Source organism: Neltuma alba, unplaced genomic scaffold, assembly GCF_004799145.2.
Source record: "Neltuma alba isolate B1F8T4 unplaced genomic scaffold, ASM479914v2 tig00006009_pilon, whole genome shotgun sequence".
In the NCBI taxonomy this organism is placed as follows: Eukaryota; Viridiplantae; Streptophyta; class Magnoliopsida; order Fabales; family Fabaceae; genus Neltuma; species Neltuma alba.
This window is the reverse complement of record NW_021634314.1, coordinates 96,463-115,236: the sequence shown is the minus strand read 5'-3', so window position 1 is coordinate 115,236 and position 18,774 is coordinate 96,463. Positions and strand designations below refer to the sequence as shown.

At 34.3% G+C, this 18,774-nt stretch overlaps 2 protein-coding genes across 2 annotated transcripts; both read right to left on the bottom strand.

The window, feature by feature from the left end:
- Positions 1-1,228: 1,228 nt before the first annotated feature.
- On the bottom strand, positions 1,229-12,209 carry LOC114749292 (dolichyl-diphosphooligosaccharide--protein glycosyltransferase subunit STT3A-like). The gene is made up of 23 exons (XM_028937785.1): positions 12,009-12,209; positions 11,472-11,534; positions 11,095-11,150; positions 10,919-10,990; positions 10,622-10,727; positions 10,496-10,546; positions 9,528-9,623; positions 9,259-9,318; positions 9,042-9,155; positions 8,407-8,493; positions 6,243-6,346; positions 6,054-6,149; positions 5,696-5,816; positions 5,514-5,594; positions 5,279-5,410; positions 4,946-5,176; positions 4,710-4,853; positions 3,608-3,794; positions 3,436-3,533; positions 2,636-2,715; positions 2,450-2,537; positions 1,668-1,757; positions 1,229-1,582 (listed from the first exon to the last, which is right to left on the bottom strand). The coding sequence occupies exons 1-23, from the start codon at positions 12,123-12,125 to the stop codon at positions 1,520-1,522; spliced, it is 2,337 nt and encodes a 778-aa protein (XP_028793618.1). The 5' UTR covers positions 12,126-12,209; the 3' UTR covers positions 1,229-1,519.
- A 3,663-nt stretch (positions 12,210-15,872) lies between these two features.
- On the bottom strand, positions 15,873-16,866 carry LOC114749293 (uncharacterized). The gene is made up of 2 exons (XM_028937786.1): positions 16,846-16,866; positions 15,873-16,496 (listed from the first exon to the last, which is right to left on the bottom strand). Exon 2 carries the CDS (start codon positions 16,486-16,488, stop codon positions 15,886-15,888), a length of 603 nt encoding a protein of 200 aa, XP_028793619.1. The 5' UTR covers positions 16,489-16,496; positions 16,846-16,866; the 3' UTR covers positions 15,873-15,885.
- Positions 16,867-18,774: the final 1,908 nt, after the last annotated feature.

The window sequence follows — 18,774 nt, the reverse complement described above, 5'->3', positions numbered from 1 at the left end:
AAAGTTGTAAGCATGTTTAAACATCCAAAATGTTAAAACTTATCAATTTAGGAATTTTCACTTGTTAATGTATCAAATCGGTTGTAAATTGAGAGATTTGAAAATGCAGGTAGGGATAATAAGATTAGAATTGAAAGTGGGTTCACAATCTTATAATTTATGAGCAAAATCTTTATCAATTACGTCAACTTCTAACCCGATAACAAGTATTTTTGTTGTTAAATTTTATCCTAAAACAGAGATGACATTTCTAAATTTTTAATCTTTTTTTTTCCCATTCCATTCCAATTTTCTCCCAAACGAGACACGGACAAGCCATTTTATAAATGATGGGTTGTGTGAAAATGTCAAATCAAAAAAAGAGTAAAGTGACATGTATGCCCAAAATAAGTGAGACCACAACAAAATTGGGCATTAATGGGAATGCCCAACAAATTAGGGCAATAGGCCCTATCTTTGTCAAGTTACAATTTTTTTTCCGCCAAACTACAATTTATGAACACAAGGCGTGTTTTATTTGTATTTCGTACTTGGGCCTACATGTAGGTACCTAGCTCCTCCTCCGTCCTTTTTTGTTCCTTGGTTTTTTGTCAGCGCTACGTTTTTTGTTCAGGTCAGTACACGGCCATGCCTAGCACCAATATGAAAACATGCGCCCTAATGGGTTAACCTGCTGCCTCGTATTCTATTTCAATGCCCATTTGATTTCACCACAAATAATTACTTTTGCATTTTACTATGCAAAATTATCTTGTACAATGCATAATTACTTAGAATAATCTAATCCAAGCCGACACAGACTAAGAACTTGTTTGAAGCAAATGTAGATAAGCCGAAACATAATTCTCCTTTTTACTCTCCTGGTCCTATTTATAGGATAGAAAGAAAATTTTTTAGTCCTATTTATAAATCATTTTATTAAATTTTTATTACATTATATTATTTTTCATTTATTATAATGTAGATAGTTATTTTTTTTAAAAGGTATATATATTAAATAAAAGTAAAGTTAGAAAATTGCTATATTTTAATAAAAAAATTAATACAATTTAAAATTTTTCTTGATATGTGTAAATCGTGTGAAACATGTTAGAACTATTTTATAAATAGGACCAGAGGAGTAATTACTTCATATTTCTGCTTTTGAAGAATCTTACAACCATTCCAAACAAGCACTAGGACGTCTTAAATAGATTGTTGTGATGGCCAGCCCAAAAAAAAAAAAAAATCCAAAGTCACCTCCGCCAGTCATATTGTTTGTTTGATCAGCTTGTTCAATAGATCAGGTATAGACAATCATTTTCTGTTGAGCACTCTAATCTCTGGATAATATAGAATCATATGATCATGTAGTTGGCAAAAAATATAAGCCTATAATCGTTGATTGATAATTCAACATACAAATGGGGAGTATGACAACTAAAGCCGGCAAAATCTCTGCATGTCCCATGTATGCAAATGTATGGAATACGCACTGCTAAATATTACCTGTGAGAAAAACAATACATTAAACACTAAACTAAAACGGGTTCCTTCCTGTTCCTCTTCTTTTGGATCCACTTGTTGGCTTTGAGCTTGTTTTCTGGTTCAGGACGGGACATAATTAACCAACTATTCGAGACCAAAAATGTGGTTTTCTAGGCCAATAAAGAAGAAACATGACATACCGATTTTGATTTCTTAACCTTTCCTCGAATCCTGTTCCTTGGAGGTTTCAACTTGTATATCCGAACCATCCAATGGTGAGTTGTGAATACCTGGAAGCATTACAAGTCATTGTGTGTACATAAGCCTCGGCCATGCAGTTCCCACATTGGCAAGTTATGTGGTATTTCTTCGTTCTTATTTATGTCTATATTCTTGACACCTGGCACTCTCTCCATTCATCTGTTCTATAACAGGCTCGTGTGTATGCATCATACCTATCATTTGCAAACTATGCGAAACGCAAAGAAAATAAAATAGCCATTCATTCATTCAGTTGATCATTTCACCCTCTTTTTATATATTCCTCCTTCATTCTTCAGCTAGTCATGATTCCTTTAACAAGAAACGCCATGAATGGGCGTGGGATGATCATTCCCTAGGAACAATATCGAAAGTGATAGCTGGCATATAATTCACCTATAAATCTAAGTTTCAATATGTGTATCTAGATTAATGACCAGAAGTAAACAAAAATCAACAAACCAGGCAGGCTAGGGACGGCGGTTATAGTTATTATCACGGACGTATGAGCAGTTTTTTATAGTGCATACTAGGCGAGGGAGGAGGGACTGACTTACGAACAAGTTCAAGCACGTCTAACTTACGTTGGAATGACCTTAAATGAAATTCTTGTTAGAATTATTCATCTTTAATCCTATGCTAGAAAATTGGTAACTCTTATTCTAGCCAAATCTGTTTATCTTTAACCATTTGCTTGCAAGACATTAGAAATTCCTCTGACCTCTTCGAAATGAGTAAGTTTGAAATATTTCTTCCCAATTTCCGTCCGCCTCACTTTGTCAAAGGCTCTACCGTCGGTTTCTACAAATCTGTAAAATCAAAGTTTTGAGTGTCTAAACATTTAACAAAGACAAAGGGGGGGGGGGGAAAGAACTTGCAAACAGCCGAATTCCAGCAGAGGAGAGACCTGTAATAGCAGAGTTTATACATGAGACAGTTCAGCATTGTTGGTGTGGCCATAGAATCGATCCGATAATTACCATCCCTCTATTATCAGAAACAGCAAGGAAAGATATTAACATGCCAATCATAACTCATCTCAGAACCTAGTAATTATAAAAGCAAGCTAAATTATCATCTACTGTCCTGACATATAATTCTCCCTTCAATCCTAAATCTAGAAGCTAGCTGAGTAGGTTGTAATGGTCCTGAATATAAAGCCTCAATTCACTTTGTTTTCCAAGTTTATAATTTTCTCCATAAACTATCCCTATTATTACACATAGTAAAGGGAGAATTCTATCAATGTGATAGTTTTTGATACAAATAATCAAAGGAGTATTTTGGGGAAACTAACACCCATTTTTTACAAACAAGTAACTCAACTAATTTTATTAATTTCCATAAATTAATTACTCCTCCGGTCCTTAATATAGGACCAAATTCTTGAGTTGGTTTTGATCCTAAATATAAGATCCATTTTTCATATTTATCAATTTTCTCTAAATTAACTATATGGATACTCCCTAAACCATAATCAAGTAGAAGAGGAAAAGGGGGTATTAAGAAAGATGATTATGGTGTTTTAGGAAAAATGTGTCACTTTTCTTATAATTAACTAACTTACCTAACTTTCTTAATCTAATCAAATTAGTTAAATAGATCTTATATTAAGGATCGGAGGATTATTTGATTCTTCCATCTAAGACTGGAGGGAGTATTAAGGGGGCTTGATAGAGAACTCAATGTTGCTCATAAGTAACTTACTAGATAATCTGATTCCCTTATGTGAGGGAATACACCCCCTCCTATACGGACCATCCATAGGAACTTGTTGATATCGTCACTGGGATAGCCAACCAATCCTAGCAAGTGAAGCAACAAGTCAGAAAAGGGTGACTAGGATTAAATAATCTCATACAAGAGAAAAGATGCTGACCTCCAAAGACAACAAGAACATATTTTACATCCAAGGAGTGGAAAATTTCCCAAGCTGCCTTCTCGGGAGAAGACATTGCCGTACCAACAGTGGCAATATGTGTGTTATTCCAGGTATTATTGTCAACGATAACAGTTCGGTTAGCCATGGCAGTAGTTTGATATCCATAGTCCCACCATGATGCCACCTACAAGAAATTCCGTATAAACATCAATTTTCTTAAACATCCATAGACAACGGGTTTACAGCAATGCATTATTTTCCTTTTCTTTGACGGGGGAAAAGCTGTATGTGGAACAAGTATCGTTTAGAGAAAAACTTTGTCCGGAATCTAACATGATATGAACCAATAAGGAATGGAGCCTTCTTCCAGTATGGGAGAGGGAATGTCTTCAATTTTTTTTTTAAAATTTTTTATAAGGAGGCTTCACGAAACAGCCTGACGAACTTATAAACATAGCAGGCTAGCTTTCAGATAAATAATGAAATTTATAGACAAGTACCAATGGTTACTTGTGTACATATATCACAGGGGATCTCAAATATTCCACTGGTGCTCGGATTATTGGAATAATCAATGTGCATTTCTATTTTTTTCACCCAGAAAACAAATTTAGGGGAAAGAGACACAATGGGAAGAAAAACATACAAAAGGAAAATTATTCTCCAGTGTAATCCTCAACGTCAATTTAGTCAAATCAACAAAATTACAATTCATTTTACATTTACTAACTTCTGAGGAACAAGATATTTTCATTATCAAAAACGAAAATGTCCATCCAAAAGCACACTGTTTAAATTTTTTTTAAAAAAAAAACCACTAGTCAAGCGTCATAGTTTATTCACTCAAATTGATGGTAAAAGAGTAATTATTTAGATTCACAGCTTAAATCAGAAAATATCAAGAATTCTACACAGATATGAATTGTTGAAGCCAAAGATCATGACATATTCCAAAACAACGTTAAATGAGAAGCCTAAACGATAACCTTCCAAAGGGAAAGCCATGATTTCTTCCAAAATTGAGCAATATAGAGAATACGCACACAACTACAAGCGCAACACTAACAATTGGAAAGGTCAGGAAATGTCACAAACCCACTTTATCATCTACTTCTGTATTATGGCTCAACCAAGCATAAGCTTCCCTAAAATCGTCGAAAACATGTAACCCATCATGTGAACGTGATGTTAGAACAATAGAAGGCGCTGAATAGGCTTCTGCTGCTGCCCATACGCTATGAACCTACAAAAGAGTGAAATTACTTTAAACAAACTCTAATGAACTACATCAGACTTCTGAAATTACACAATGAGAGAAAAGGAAGGCTAAATTACCACATAGAAGGCACCCAATAACATAAGTAAGAAAATAGCGATGATGGATGTCCCCAGAGGCAAAACCAAGAGCCTCTTCTTAACCTGTGACTTACTAGGAGGCTTTTCCACAGGCTCTTTTTCCTTCTTTTTGCTCCTTTTTGACGTGCGTTCCTTGGTCGTGTCCTCACTTTTAGCAGTCTTTGCCACATCAGTTGGTGCCACAGCATTATCAGAGGTCGCATCCCTCACCTTGGTTGTTAAAAACAAAATATGAACAAAGCAAGCTTATAGAATGACCATAGGAATGTAAAGCAGTGCCAAATTTGTGAAGCACAACAAATAAATGCTTACGTCACTACGAGAATCATCTAAAATGTTAGGTAACTGAAATTTGATTGATCCTGTGAAGACATCAAAAGCTTGAGAAAGAGCAATCCCAGACATTATGCATGCTGCTGGAGCCAGTACAAGCATAAGGCGAACCTGATATTTAACAACACAACAATGGCTTCCATAATAAGTTAATAACATAGAAAAAAATATACTATAATGCGTGATCAAAATACAGTAAAACAATAGTTCTTACCATGACTCCAGAAAAATATACAGACATTACGATATACAGCACCACAAAAGAGCTTGCATCCGATAAAGGTGAAAAGCACGCCTACAGCAGGTAAAGAAAAGGATGACATAGTTCATATAAAACCCCATAAGAAAAGGAAATGTAAAAGGACAACAGGGTTTCTTGCTAGAGAATTAACTTACAATGATGCCTGCTGGAACCAAGAATGCCAAGACATTAATGTCCATGAAGTAAGATGGCCAGGTAGGAGGTTGATGCTCACTCACACTAGCTATGATCGGTATATACTTGCTGGCATAGGTACTGTTGAACACAGAATTACAGAACATTTTAAAAGCTATGAGCCAGTTCACAAGACCAAAAACCAAAAAGAAAAGAGGATATAGTAAAATGAAAAGGGGAAAAGCAGATAAATCAAAAGATACTTCTTATAGTCCATCCATGTATTTACGGACCAACAGTGATCTCAAACAGAAACCAAACTGCAAAGCAAAAATGAAAAGATACTAGATAACAAATAATTCAGAACAAGGTTCTTACGGGTCTAGCAGACTCAAACTCCGTCCACTCCATCCCTTCGTTGGGCTTGAAGCTACCACAGCTACAAGTACTGCTACTGCTGCAAAACATACTGCCCTGAAAATTAAAGATCCATAAGTGTCAAATAAGTTCAGTTTTCCACTTGCCATGCTTCCAGCGGGTAAATAAACCATGCAAAGGGATGCTCACAGGCCAACAGATACAACTAGTGTCACGGCTACTTTGAACATTTTTGGGGATAGAATTCCTCTGATGTAGTACACAAGAGCCACCACATGGATAATGATGAAAACCTGCAGAACAAGAATTAGCGAAAGGGAAGCAAGGTTTTGAGGTAAACAAAGAAAAAAATTGCTGTGGTTCAAACAATAAAATTTAACTAGCATATTCAAGTTCCTTATCCATTTTACAAGTCAGCAAAATGCTCAAATGAGTTGGATTGCGCCCAAACATAAACAAGTGGATTAAGAAAAGTAAATAGCATATAAATTATGCTAATTTGATTAAGTAGGCTTTGAAATAGTTGTAGATTTCAAATTGATGAATCCATATTTGATATGTGCTTTCATGGCTTATTTTGTGAGTTTTAGGACACTTTTACAGCTTAAATCATAATTATTTGACTTAATTGAGTGTTAATGACATTTTAAGAATTATGTGCTTAATTGCAATTAATTGATTATAATTATGTGATTCTTAATTCCTAAATATTTTTGCCCTTGAAATTATATGATATTACATTTGGTTAAATTATTTTTCAAGCAATAATCAGGAATCTGGGCAAGTTAAATCACTTTGTGTTAGAGAGGAAAAGAGTTTTCACAAATTTGAAATGATCACGTATATAAGTAAATACTCATGCAATACATTATAGCTTAAAAAATCTTCAGGCTACTTCCACCGCTGACATGGCTCCACAGGACAGAACAAAATTCCAGACCTTAACTCCAAAACGTATTTGAGAAGAAACAGAATTTTCAGAGTTTTAGATAACAAAATCGAAGAACTTGTGCTAATGCTAGGTCAATGCCCAGAAGTGATATACTGTTTGACTCGAGTATAGGGACAAATGAGGGAGAGCCACTACAACATTGCCTGTTTGTAGTGTTAAATGAGTAAGAGCTACTGCACTTTTCTGGACAGATGTGACTAACAAAGTTAGTCAATGAGAGCAAGATCATAGTTGGCACTTGGAACATTGGGACCCTGTTTCACAAATCTATGAAGGTGGTAGGAGTTATGAAAAAGACAAACATTAACATCTTGTTCCTGCAGGAAACTAAATGGGCTACAGAAAAATTTAGGGAATTTGCAGATTTCAAATTTTGGTACATGGAAAAAGTAGGTATGAGAAACAGTGACAGTATCATTGTTGGCGAAGAGTGGAAGAAGATTGCAATGGAAATTAAAAGGATTAAGGACGAAATCATATCTTCAAGAATGATTGTTGGACAAGATAATATCAACATTATCAACACTTGTGTAACTCAAGTAGAGGCACAGGCACATCTTAGGGTGTATATGGAGGGGTTGTCAAAGCACACTTGATGAAAAGATTTTCGTTGGTGGAGACCTTAATGGACATATCCATAAAGTCGTAGGACAATATGTAGGACCTCATGGTGGTTTTGTTTTGGGGAGCTTAATGATGAAGGGCAATATTTCTCCCTAACACGCAAACTCACTCAGGCTGATGCATACTTGATTATGCCCAAAACTTAACTTACGGCCCTTTACTCCTCCTTGACAAAAAAATTATGAAAAACATCTCAATTCATTGTCCACAACACAAAGAATTCAAACTTTGTAGATGCCGAAGCCCATTTCCTCATAAGTTCGACTTGGCTGTCAATCATGGATATTTATTTCAATTCTACCTTCTAATAATTAAGATGGAAAGGAGGCCTTTCGAAAATCATAATCTGATTTTAATAAAATTCTAGTGTAGTCAGTTGCTCTAAGTAGGCATTTTGGGTATCTTTCCTTGCCCAATTGGAGGAATGTCAATAATCCCCTCAACAAATGAATACAGCACAATGGGGCAGTAGGTCTCACATCTCAAGAACTCTTCATTGACTGTGCTGCCTACACATGAGCCAGGCGATTTTTATGTATGTGCAGAGGGATTGAAAGCATCTCTCTTTTCAGGTGTTTGTCTTCATTATTTATTTCAAGGAGAATGCATTGTCCTATTCTCTAACTTTCTTTAAATTCTTTTTTGGCAGAAAAATGGTCAAAGTGAATTTAAGGAGCTATAAATTAACCATGAAGGAGAAATAGTTATTCTTTTCTCATAAAGCATGATCTTCTTGTCAACCATAGCTGTTATTTCAAAGAGTAGGGGATAACTCACCAGAAACGATGCAAAGTGTTCTGACGTCATGACAGCATTGAATCCAACAACGGGCACCAAGGAAGCCAACAGTGTGCCCAAGACAACCTATATTGAGGAGTTTCACAATTTTAACCAGAAACAAAATATCCAGATTTGCTGGACGAGAAAAAGTTTCCAAACAATTATTGGGTTAATATAATAGTTTTGGTCCCTCAAGTTTCAAACCATAGGTTTTGATCCCTTGAAGGGCAAAATGGTCCAAGTTTTTATTGAATTATAAAGACCAATGTTTTAAATGAACAGAAACTTGAGGGATCAAAATGTTTAAAACTTAAAGGACTAAAATCAAAATGAGAACAAACTTGAGGAACCAAAGATTATCCTAACCCATAAAATACAAACAAACATCTCAAATTTGTAAATGAAGGTTCTGACTGATTGAGAGGCAGCAAGAATGTTAAAATTTCCAAATTAATAAAGAAAATCATGTATAACAGTAGTATATGCATAACACAGAATATCACCATCCTGTTGAATAAATAATACAAGATTTCCTCTAAGAACCATCACATGCACTGTCCACATTTCAATTAAGAGAAAAGGCATTGATCTGAACTAAAGAAGATAACTGCATGATTGCACTAGATACTCACAAGAGGTGCGTAAGCAATGTACAGTCGAGAAGAATAGCGACCAGTTATTATGCACAACAGTACATGCATTGGAATGAGGTTGATAATAAAAGTGTACCCTCCCCATGAGCAAACCTGCAAGATAAAGAAAAACAATAAAAAGACAACATAATTGAAGCTGCATAGTAAGAAATAAAAGGGGGGGGGGGGGAACAAGTTTCCATCATACAAATCTTACCATGTAAAAATATGCGATGGCATTCAAAGTGGCATAAAAGAGAGACCCTGTATTTAGTGTCTACATCACATGTAAGTAAAGTCAGAAAAATAACAGAGAACACAAGTGCATGAGCAACAAATCATATAGAAAATTTTAATAATACACTAAGGGAAAATGAATTAAACTAATAAGCAACCTTTCTGATGACTTTCTACATATTTTGAAGTGATCAGCACAAGACTCCCCCCCGGGGGGGGGGGGAATGCTGGGATTATTAGAGGGCTAACCTTTATATAGAGGTAGAAAGTGAAAATCAAAGCAAATATAGCAACAGCTTCATTATCATAGCTCCCAGCCACTGACCGAGATATATATGAGGGGACCTGCAAATAGAAACATATTTAGAGAAGAAGACCACTTATATATATGAGGAGAGCCAGGGAACAGCAAATAAAAACATAATAGAATAGAGAATGATTACATATTTATAATTCAACCATGCAATTCATATAGGGTTAGGATCCATTTTTAACAAGCAACCTGCCAAAAGTGTTCAAATCATCCGCATCAAGATGCATGATTATCAATCAACTTGTATCCGCTTCAATTACAAAAGATATATATTCATCACGCTTACAATCTAAGAACGCTGAACAATTAAATCATTAATACCCAAAGATTTTTTTTTTTTTTTGGGTCAAAAAATACCCAAAGATAGAATTAGCACCATATCCTACGTAAAACTCGAGTGACAAGTCAAGCCAGTATAATGAAATATGACCCTTTCAACAACAAAAAAGGGAAATTAAAGCATCACCACTGCATATCCCCCAAAAAAATACAATAGAGCCAGTCTTAAGTAGGTGAAACAGTGATATTGCACGCAAGTTATGAAGTAGCAACAAACAAGATTAGACTCTGAAGAATTTTCCTGCATAAGGCATGAAGCAAACAACAATGGAATTCATAATCTTGAGGAATGCTCCTTTTCACAAAAATTAATATTACCACAACAAAAACCTGTAGGATTTACGGCAAATAGCAGTGAAGATCAGAATAGAACATACTCCGTTGGATGCTTATTTATTTATTTATCTTTTGTAGCCAACACTGAGTGAAATGGTTCTAAACCGTAAACACAAACCAACAAGACATTCTCACTTAATCTATGTTAGCATGTTATTAGTATCGCTGTCAAGAATTAGACAAAATTCAATGAAAATAATCTAGTCACAAAACCAGCCAAGATATTCACCATAGCTAAAAGAGCTGCAGCTGTCAGTCCTGCCCCAGAACCCTTAACTTCCTGCACAGAGGCAGGTGCATTATATTAATACAGATATTAATAATATTAAAAATATTCAATATGGGTAGAACAAACCTTAGTCAGGAGATAAGTTGCCCATGAAGCAAAGGCTGAAAATATAGGTGCAGTGAATACACAAACGGTCTCTACTGAGAGAGGAATATTTAAAGAATTCAGTAACCTGATATCAAAAGACAATGACCCAAAAAGCAGTCAAATATTTGAAAAGCACAAAGAGGAATGTCTAAAGTATTCAGGATTCAGATAAGCCACAAAACAATTACTAGCGCAGATACATATCAAGTCTGCTATCAACAGAACACCAAGAGCGTTAGTATAAATAGCACAAACTGCACTATTTGAGACACTTACCACCATAAGGTGCCTGCTGTCAAAGTCAAACCAGGATAGACAGTCCCACCAATTACACGACCCAGAGGATACCTTGAAAGAAAAGAGTGACACTAATTAACACTAGAAATATAATCCAACAATTAACGAGATGATCAAGAAGGAAAAGTGTTTCAATTCATGCACTGGTTACTTACCAAGTTCGATCATCAAACCAGTTCCAAAAATCATATATCCCATTCTTCGTTAGAAACTGAAACCAACCAATATTCCTGTCATCTTCTGTGAGATTTCATTGCATTGCTATAGATTCTTTTTCCAGAAAACATATGTAGTTCTTTCTTTGTCACACACATACTTGGAACCGGGAAAAAAAAATTATCTTCTGTGCATAAAATCGGACTACAAAAATAATAAGTCACATACGATAAGGATGAATTTAAATTTTTAAACCCACTAATCAGCAACTAAGAAGCTCGGGAGAAAACAACAGCATCAGTTTGAGAGACTAATCAATCATCGCAAGAATATGTGGCCATCGGTGGGAAAAGGTTTCATTTCACAAAAAGCTTACCTGAGTGACTCTATAATTGAAATAAGGATCAAACTCATGAATCACACTCTCGTACTTTATAACCTGTATCAGTACACGAAAGAGGTCAATGTCATGGAATGCTAGACAATGATCAACAAATGAAATACATATATCACCATGGTGCTGCCAGAAAGAATAGGGCAAAATTGTAAAGAGTGTAATGCAGGCAGAGATATGAACTTTATGAGGCCAAATTTTATATAGCAGAATATAATGAGAAGAAGATGGCATTTAGAGCTTATTGATAAAGTGATGTATAAATATCGCCCAGTCAAGTTATACCAAATTTAAGTATGACACCGAGACTCGGGACCATTGTTTCCATTACTTTTTCACCAACCAGAAATGATAATTTTGGCTAACAAAATTTCTGACCTTATGAATAAGCAAAAATATATCAATTGGCCAGCCATTCATGCAGTTCAAATCAGGATCAGAAAAACGCACAAAAGAAAAATGTATTGGGCCAAAATTACATTATCAAATCCATGGACACAGAAAGGTAAAAATTCTTACAGAGAAGAGACGGATCGAAAAGGCGAGAACACCAATCAGGATTAAGATGAAGAACGAAAGGACGCTTCCGAAAGCATTCCGGAAGGAGCTGCCGTTGGAGGCATCGGATGCCGCCATTGACGGCCAAATTGAGCTTTAGGTGAAGAGAGAGTGCGTGCCTCAGAGACTGAGACCCCAGCTACTGAAGTCGTCGTTGTGGAAAGGAAGACTCGAGAGGGGAGGGAAGACTCCAATTTGTGCGTATGCGAAAAGACTATAGCGGATCTGAAATTTGTATGTAATGACGATGATATCATTCAGTTTTCCTGCGTGGCGAATTTTTATTGCGTGGTAACTAGTGGCGTCGGAATTGGTTCAGGAATGCTGTTTTTGCCACGATGCGTCATTCAATTGGAAGTTGGCTCTCCCAGCTCCACGTATGACTAAAAGTGATGTGTCACTTCCATTTTTCTCCTAAAAGATCTTTAGGTTAATATCTTTTTTCTTTCCTCAAGTCAGTGTTTATTTTGGTTTTCGTCTCTCAAATTTTAAATCATAGATTTTGGTCCCTCTAAAAGTAAAATGGTCTAAATTTTTATTGGGTTATAAGGACTAATGTTTTAAATGGAAAAAAATTTTGAGGGATCAAAACTTATGATTTAAAATTTAAGGGACTAAAACCAATTTGAAACCAAACTTGAGGGACCAAAGTTTATATTAACGCATATCTTTATTGATTATAAGGAGTTTTGATTAAGGAATAATTCTAATTATTTAACACATATGATTAAAAAAAAAAATTTAAGGAGATCAACACACATTAGTAATAAATAATAAACTTAACTAATTTTTTTAATTTCTTCAAATTAGGTATCTAACTTTTATATTAAGAACAGATAATAGTACAAGGGTTCAATAAGTAATTTGATTTGGGGATATAGTTAAATGTGTTAAGCCTTTTAAACTATTTTTTTAATTATTTTGTGTAGGGAAACTATCCCTTAATATTAGAAGACAAAATATATTGAGGTTTTATATTTAGAATCAAATCTAACTCTCAACTAGTTTTTATATTAAAAATCATAAGTAATGTTTATCATGAATTGACTTGGCCACTGGCTAGAACTCTTCTATGGAAAATAAAATTAAATCAAATAGGGAGAGACAACAAGTTGAAATTTTTATCCAATTCATATAATTTGGTAGTTTTTTTTAGCACCATTACTTAGGTACCTATAGTTTCCTTCAATTTTTAACTTGATACCTATAAGTTTTTCTCTTAATATTAAATCATTTAATTTTACTTTGTTAGCGCAATTAGTTTTTGTACATGGTCTAATAATACTAATAAAACAAAGTCATAGAGATTAATGGTGTTAAAAAAGTAAAATTAAAAGATTTAATAAAAAAAATACATAGAAATCAAATTAAAAATTGAAGTGTATGCCCAAGTATTCCCAAGACACCCTGAACTTTAAGCTAATCCTTATCAAGTGAAAATATGCTTTAATCGGTGTTGAATCGGCTGTTAAGGTTTCAAATGCTGCCTATGATTATTACAAAACAGTAAATATAATGTCCTTGTGTCATATTACTCCCTTGGCTAATTTAGGATTTCAAAAAGTTTTCCTTCGAAATTAGAATAATAATAATAATAAAAAGGGAAGGGTCAAAAGGGTTTACCACGGAGCAGTTATTGATAAAACTCTAAAGCCCGCAAATCTACCATCATTGGTCAAGAAAAAAAGAAGAAGAAGAATAAAAAAAGAGGGAAGGGTCAAAGGATTGGGCGCAAATAGAAGAGTCCGAAGAAGAAGAAATTGGAGATAGTTTAAAGGAGGTTTTGAATAACAATGAGGTATGTATTTAGTATTCTGGAAATTGTCGCCATGAAAATCGATTTGCCATCCGACAATTCTTCCTTAAAGAGACGTCAGAACAAGGAAGATATTAAGGGGGGAAAGAGCTCATTCCAAGAAACTCCAAAGGTAGACATGGGGGAGAACAAGTGGTCAACCAAACGTCTTCATCGGAATGGAGTGGCCTCATTTGATTGGTTTTGCACCCGGGCTGCACATCACACATGGACAGCAAGCGGGCCTTATTGGTGATGAAGCAATGGACGCTTACAAGATTGGGTCAAGGATACATCCATCATGAGGTTTTTTTCCCCCCAAGATACGCCACATATTTTTTTTTCCCAGGTTCGAGTTAGTTTCCTACAACATAATAAATCAAGATTCAAAATTTTACTAAAAGAGATACTCATATTGACTATTCAAAAGTATTGTGAATAGGATTGTCTCTTATAAGAAGATACATGTGTCTAAAAAAAACACCCTAAAATATTTTGGGATGCATTCAACAACTTGAAATATTTCTTTCAAGTACGTCCAGCATCTTAAAGTATTTTTTAATACATCCAGCATCATGGAGTATTTTTTTAGATGCACCCAACATCTTAAAATATTTTTTTATGCAAGGTTGATGGACGCATCTGAAAAATATCTCATGATACTTGCAAAATACTTTAAGGTATTAAATACACTCAAAAAAATATTTCAAACTATTAAATACATCTTAACCCTATAAGATTTAATTGACTTAGCATTTTCGTATGTAAAAAAATTGTATGGTATCAAATGCACATTTACATATGCTTTATAAGCATATTTGCATAATTCAACCTTTTATAAATTTACATCTTTTCTCAATCCATACCTAACCAAATGGGCGGAAAAGTCCCTCCCATATAGCATGGGGACGGAAACCAAGGCCTGCCCAACTACTTATGCATGATGAAAAAACGACTCAAAAACTAAACTTAATTATTTGTTGTACACGTAAGTATCATTTTGTACGGGAACATAAATAATTGAGGCTGATATTTACACTTATGAAATAAATTTGCATGAACTTCTTGAATGACAAGTCCAATGTAAATAAGACATTGAATTTGAGAAAGATGCTGAAAAGACAGACCAATTTGGTCTGGAATCTGGATCATTTCAAAGCTTCATAACATATACTAGTATTTACTTTTTCTCTAAATTTGTGAGAATCATTTTTCCCAACATTCACATCAATCAGTCACTTCAATAAAACTAAATGCAGATCAATTATCATGTAAAAAAAATTAGAAATTCGTTTTTTTTTCCATGCATGAACTGAGAGAAAAGGTAAAGTATTAAAATCTAATGAAAAATGTTTAGATCAAGTTCTTTATAGACATTATATCCTTCAATCACACTAACCATATATCCTAATTTTAAATTATTATCATTTAATTATGTAAACCCATATATAAAAAATAAAATATATAACTATATGTGATTGGAAAACTTTATATAATAAATATGAAGAACTTGATATAAGTATGATTCAAGTCTAATCTTAGTTACTTGGTTAAATTTGTGAATCTTAATCTCTTTGCTGATCCACTCAAGAGTTTTAAACTTGCTAAATCTGAAATGAAGATGTTTTAAGTTTAAGAAAAAGTTTTTTCTTAAAAAAAAAAGAAGCAATCTATTATATTTGTATTTTAATAACTATGATTTGTTCAATTATGTGTAGATTATATATGCTTATTCTATTTACTTATGAATTGACATCTTTTTTATTTAAAATATTACTTTTTAGGGGTTATATATAAATATTTTCTCTATATTAATCATGCATTTAGTTGATGCCAATTCAATTATGTTTAAACTATATACGTTTACACTAGAATCTTGGCTGATTTAATGACCGATTCAACTTCAGTGTATTGATTTCATGAGCAGCAAATATTTGATACCCATAAAATCCTATTGCCGATGATTGAAAAAAAAAATTTCAAGTTAATTGTGAACAATATTGCTAATTTGAATTTTATTGTGAAACATGAGAAACAATCATGTTACAAAGCTGAAGAATACCCAGCACTGATTCCTGAAGTATCAGAATGGGTTATGTTTTCAGAATTACCTTCATCATCATCATCATGAAAATCTCCAGAAAATATGACTGTTTCACGAGTGTTCATTCCTCCATGTCTGGTTCTTATTTCCTTCCTAAAGCCAAAACCTGAACCATTACCACAAGGCCCTGTTTCATCATCATTAACTTCAGGTGGAACTCCATTTTCATCATGGAAACTGTAGAATCTCTCTGTTTCATCCTTCTCATGATCTTCTTGCACCTTCTGATTTGACCCGCTTCTTAGTTTTTCCTCATCAGTTCTATCATTTTCAGATTCTGCTGCAAAATTTGCTTCTCCTGAGTCGGGAATAGGGATCTGCTTCGACCATGACGATGATGGATTCACTTTACGCCCCAACAATACAATTCCAAATTCCTCAATAATTGTGATTTCCCCACCAAATCTTTCTGTTCTATTAGCTCTTCTTGATTGATTAATCTGATATAGCAACCACGCACAAACGAGTAGAAGCAACATCATCTGCAGAGTCTGCTTCATGCAAGCCCTCTTAGATCTCTGGTTCCTAAAATCGCAGTCCATTCTATTCTCTGCAACTTCAAAACTAAATTTATCGTGAGCAATCAAATAGAGATTCTCTAAAAGGAAGAAGAATTCAAAAACAAACGGCAGGGAAATCTAGAATCATTCGACTGATTTCCAACATTTTCTGGGCAACCAAACAAGAATTAGCAACTAGTGTGCTTGCTAAGGAATCCCTCAAGTACGAGTATCATACTATTATAGTAACTAAGAAGCATTTTCAAGATCAGTCGGTTGAACAACGGTTTCCCGAGATTTTCTCGACAACCAGAGAGAGGACAAGAGAGAATTAGTTTTTGAATTACAAGAAACAAACGAGGCCGAAGATCAAGAAAAGCCCAATTCGTGAAAAGATACCTGCTTTTCTTCGGTGAGAGGATAATCTCCTTCTGAATACGCTCGTTGTGTGCTTTGAAAGTCGTTCAACAGAACGTGTGGATTCAAATTGAATGCCTTGGAAGAATAGGAGAGCCATGAAGCATGCTCAAACGTAGCGGTTACACTTTCGTTTGTAATCTCTAAAATACCCCCCAGACCCAGAACCTCCAAAAATTCTTAGTGAGGAAGATGCTAGGTAACAAGTAGACTAGTTATTACTTATTAGTTATTAGATCAATCAAGATTCCAGATAGAGTGGTTCATGAATGAGGGGTCTGACAATTACTGAACCGGTCCGAATTATGATTAAAACAATATAATCTAATAAAAGTATCTAAAAGGATTCAGAGCTAACACTTAAAAACCAAAATGAAATATTTAAATGAAAAATGTATTAATTCACTTCTTCTCTTCTTAATATAAGACTTATTTAACGATACAATCTGTACTATAAAATAGGTTTTATGTTAAAAATCGAAAGAAGTAGAACATTCATGTATAAACCACATAATCCAATAAAACAAAATTACTGAAGTACAAATATGATATATTGCTTCTTTTTTTTTAATTTTTAACTCAAAACGATGTTGTTTCAGATTCATTGGAGAAGAGAGAAAAATATAAAATCCAACTCAGTCAACCTGTCTGAAAATCTTGACCAAACTAATCAGGAGATTATCAATTCACTGATTTACTGGTCTGATCAACCGATTTAAGTTGCATTTAATGGTAATGTGAGGAAACTCAAGAGGGTAATTTGGGAATTAAGGTATTGCGTTCCCCATCAGCCGTTGGCTAGTTAACGTTTTACCATTCTTCATGGGGCGTCGCAGGTCAAAACGCGGGTTTGTGTGAGTCAACCACCCCTTTTTGTTGTCAAGATGTTTAATTGTGAAATGGAAAACAAACACGGACGCGTGGAATAAGGTTATACTACCTCTTGTCCTTCTAATAATGATAGTTTCTAACCAATACTTGTTTAGCAAGGATATTTTAGGAAAGACAACACTTATTTATTACAAATAACTAACTTAGCTTCTTTCCTTAATCTCCTCAAATTAATCAACCAGCTTTTATAATTAGAACCGGAGGTAGTATACTTTTATATATTACCTCTGGTATTAATATAAGAGCTAGTTGACTAATTTGAGTAGATTAAATAAATTAGTTAAATTAGTTATTTACTCCTCCGGTCCTTAATATAGGACTTAATTGTTGAGCTGGTTTCAGTTCTAAATATAAGACCTATTTCTCATATTTATCAATTTTCGCTAAATTACCTCTATGGATACTCCTTCAACCATAATCAAGTAGAAGAAGGAGATGGGGTATTAAGAAAAATGATTATGGTGTTTTAGAAAAAATATGTCACATTTCTTATAATTAAGTAACTTATTTAACTTCCTTAATCTAATCAAATTAGTTAAATAGGTTTTATATTAAGGATCAGAGGAGTATAATAAATAAGTTTTGTCTTTCCTAAAATATCCTTGCTAATCAAGTGCTTTAAATAAAGACAAAGGGGCACACGTGGATTCCAGTGAATGATCAAATGCTAATGAGTTATAGACTAAGAGAGAGTTTAGAAATTTCAAAAAGTAATAAGATAAAATTCTTTTTATATACTTGATTTGTTATGAAATCACTTTCAAATTAACCAAAACACCCATCATTAGTGACGCTGGTGGTGGCCCGATGATGCGAGACTAAACAACTAAGCACTAGGATTGGGCTCGCTATACGTTATGGGCTCCTATTGGGAAAACGTGTTATGGGCATGGGTCTGTTTAAAAACCTTTGACCTTAAAAGCTTATCAAAGAGACCAACAGGGATTAGGTCTAACAGAAAGCACTAGTTTTTCATAACATGACAAACTAATATTCAAATTTCAGCTGAGAGAGGTGTCC

Bases quoted from the DNA above. Each gene is read 5' to 3' on its own strand.
- LOC114749292 (XM_028937785.1), bottom strand. From the start codon at position 12,125: ATGGCGGCATCCGATGCCTCCAACGGCAGCTCCTTCCGGAATGCTTTC. The intron at 10,991-11,094 runs GTAAGTAACCAG...TTTTCTTTCAAG, and splicing joins TGGTTTGATGATCGAACTTG to GTATCCTCTGGGTCGTGTAA. The intron at 9,156-9,258 runs GTAAGATTTGTA...TTTATCTTGCAG, and splicing joins CCATCGCATATTTTTACATG to GTTTGCTCATGGGGAGGGTA.
- LOC114749293 (XM_028937786.1), bottom strand. From the start codon at position 16,488: ATGGACTGCGATTTTAGGAACCAGAGATCTAAGAGGGCTTGCATGAAG.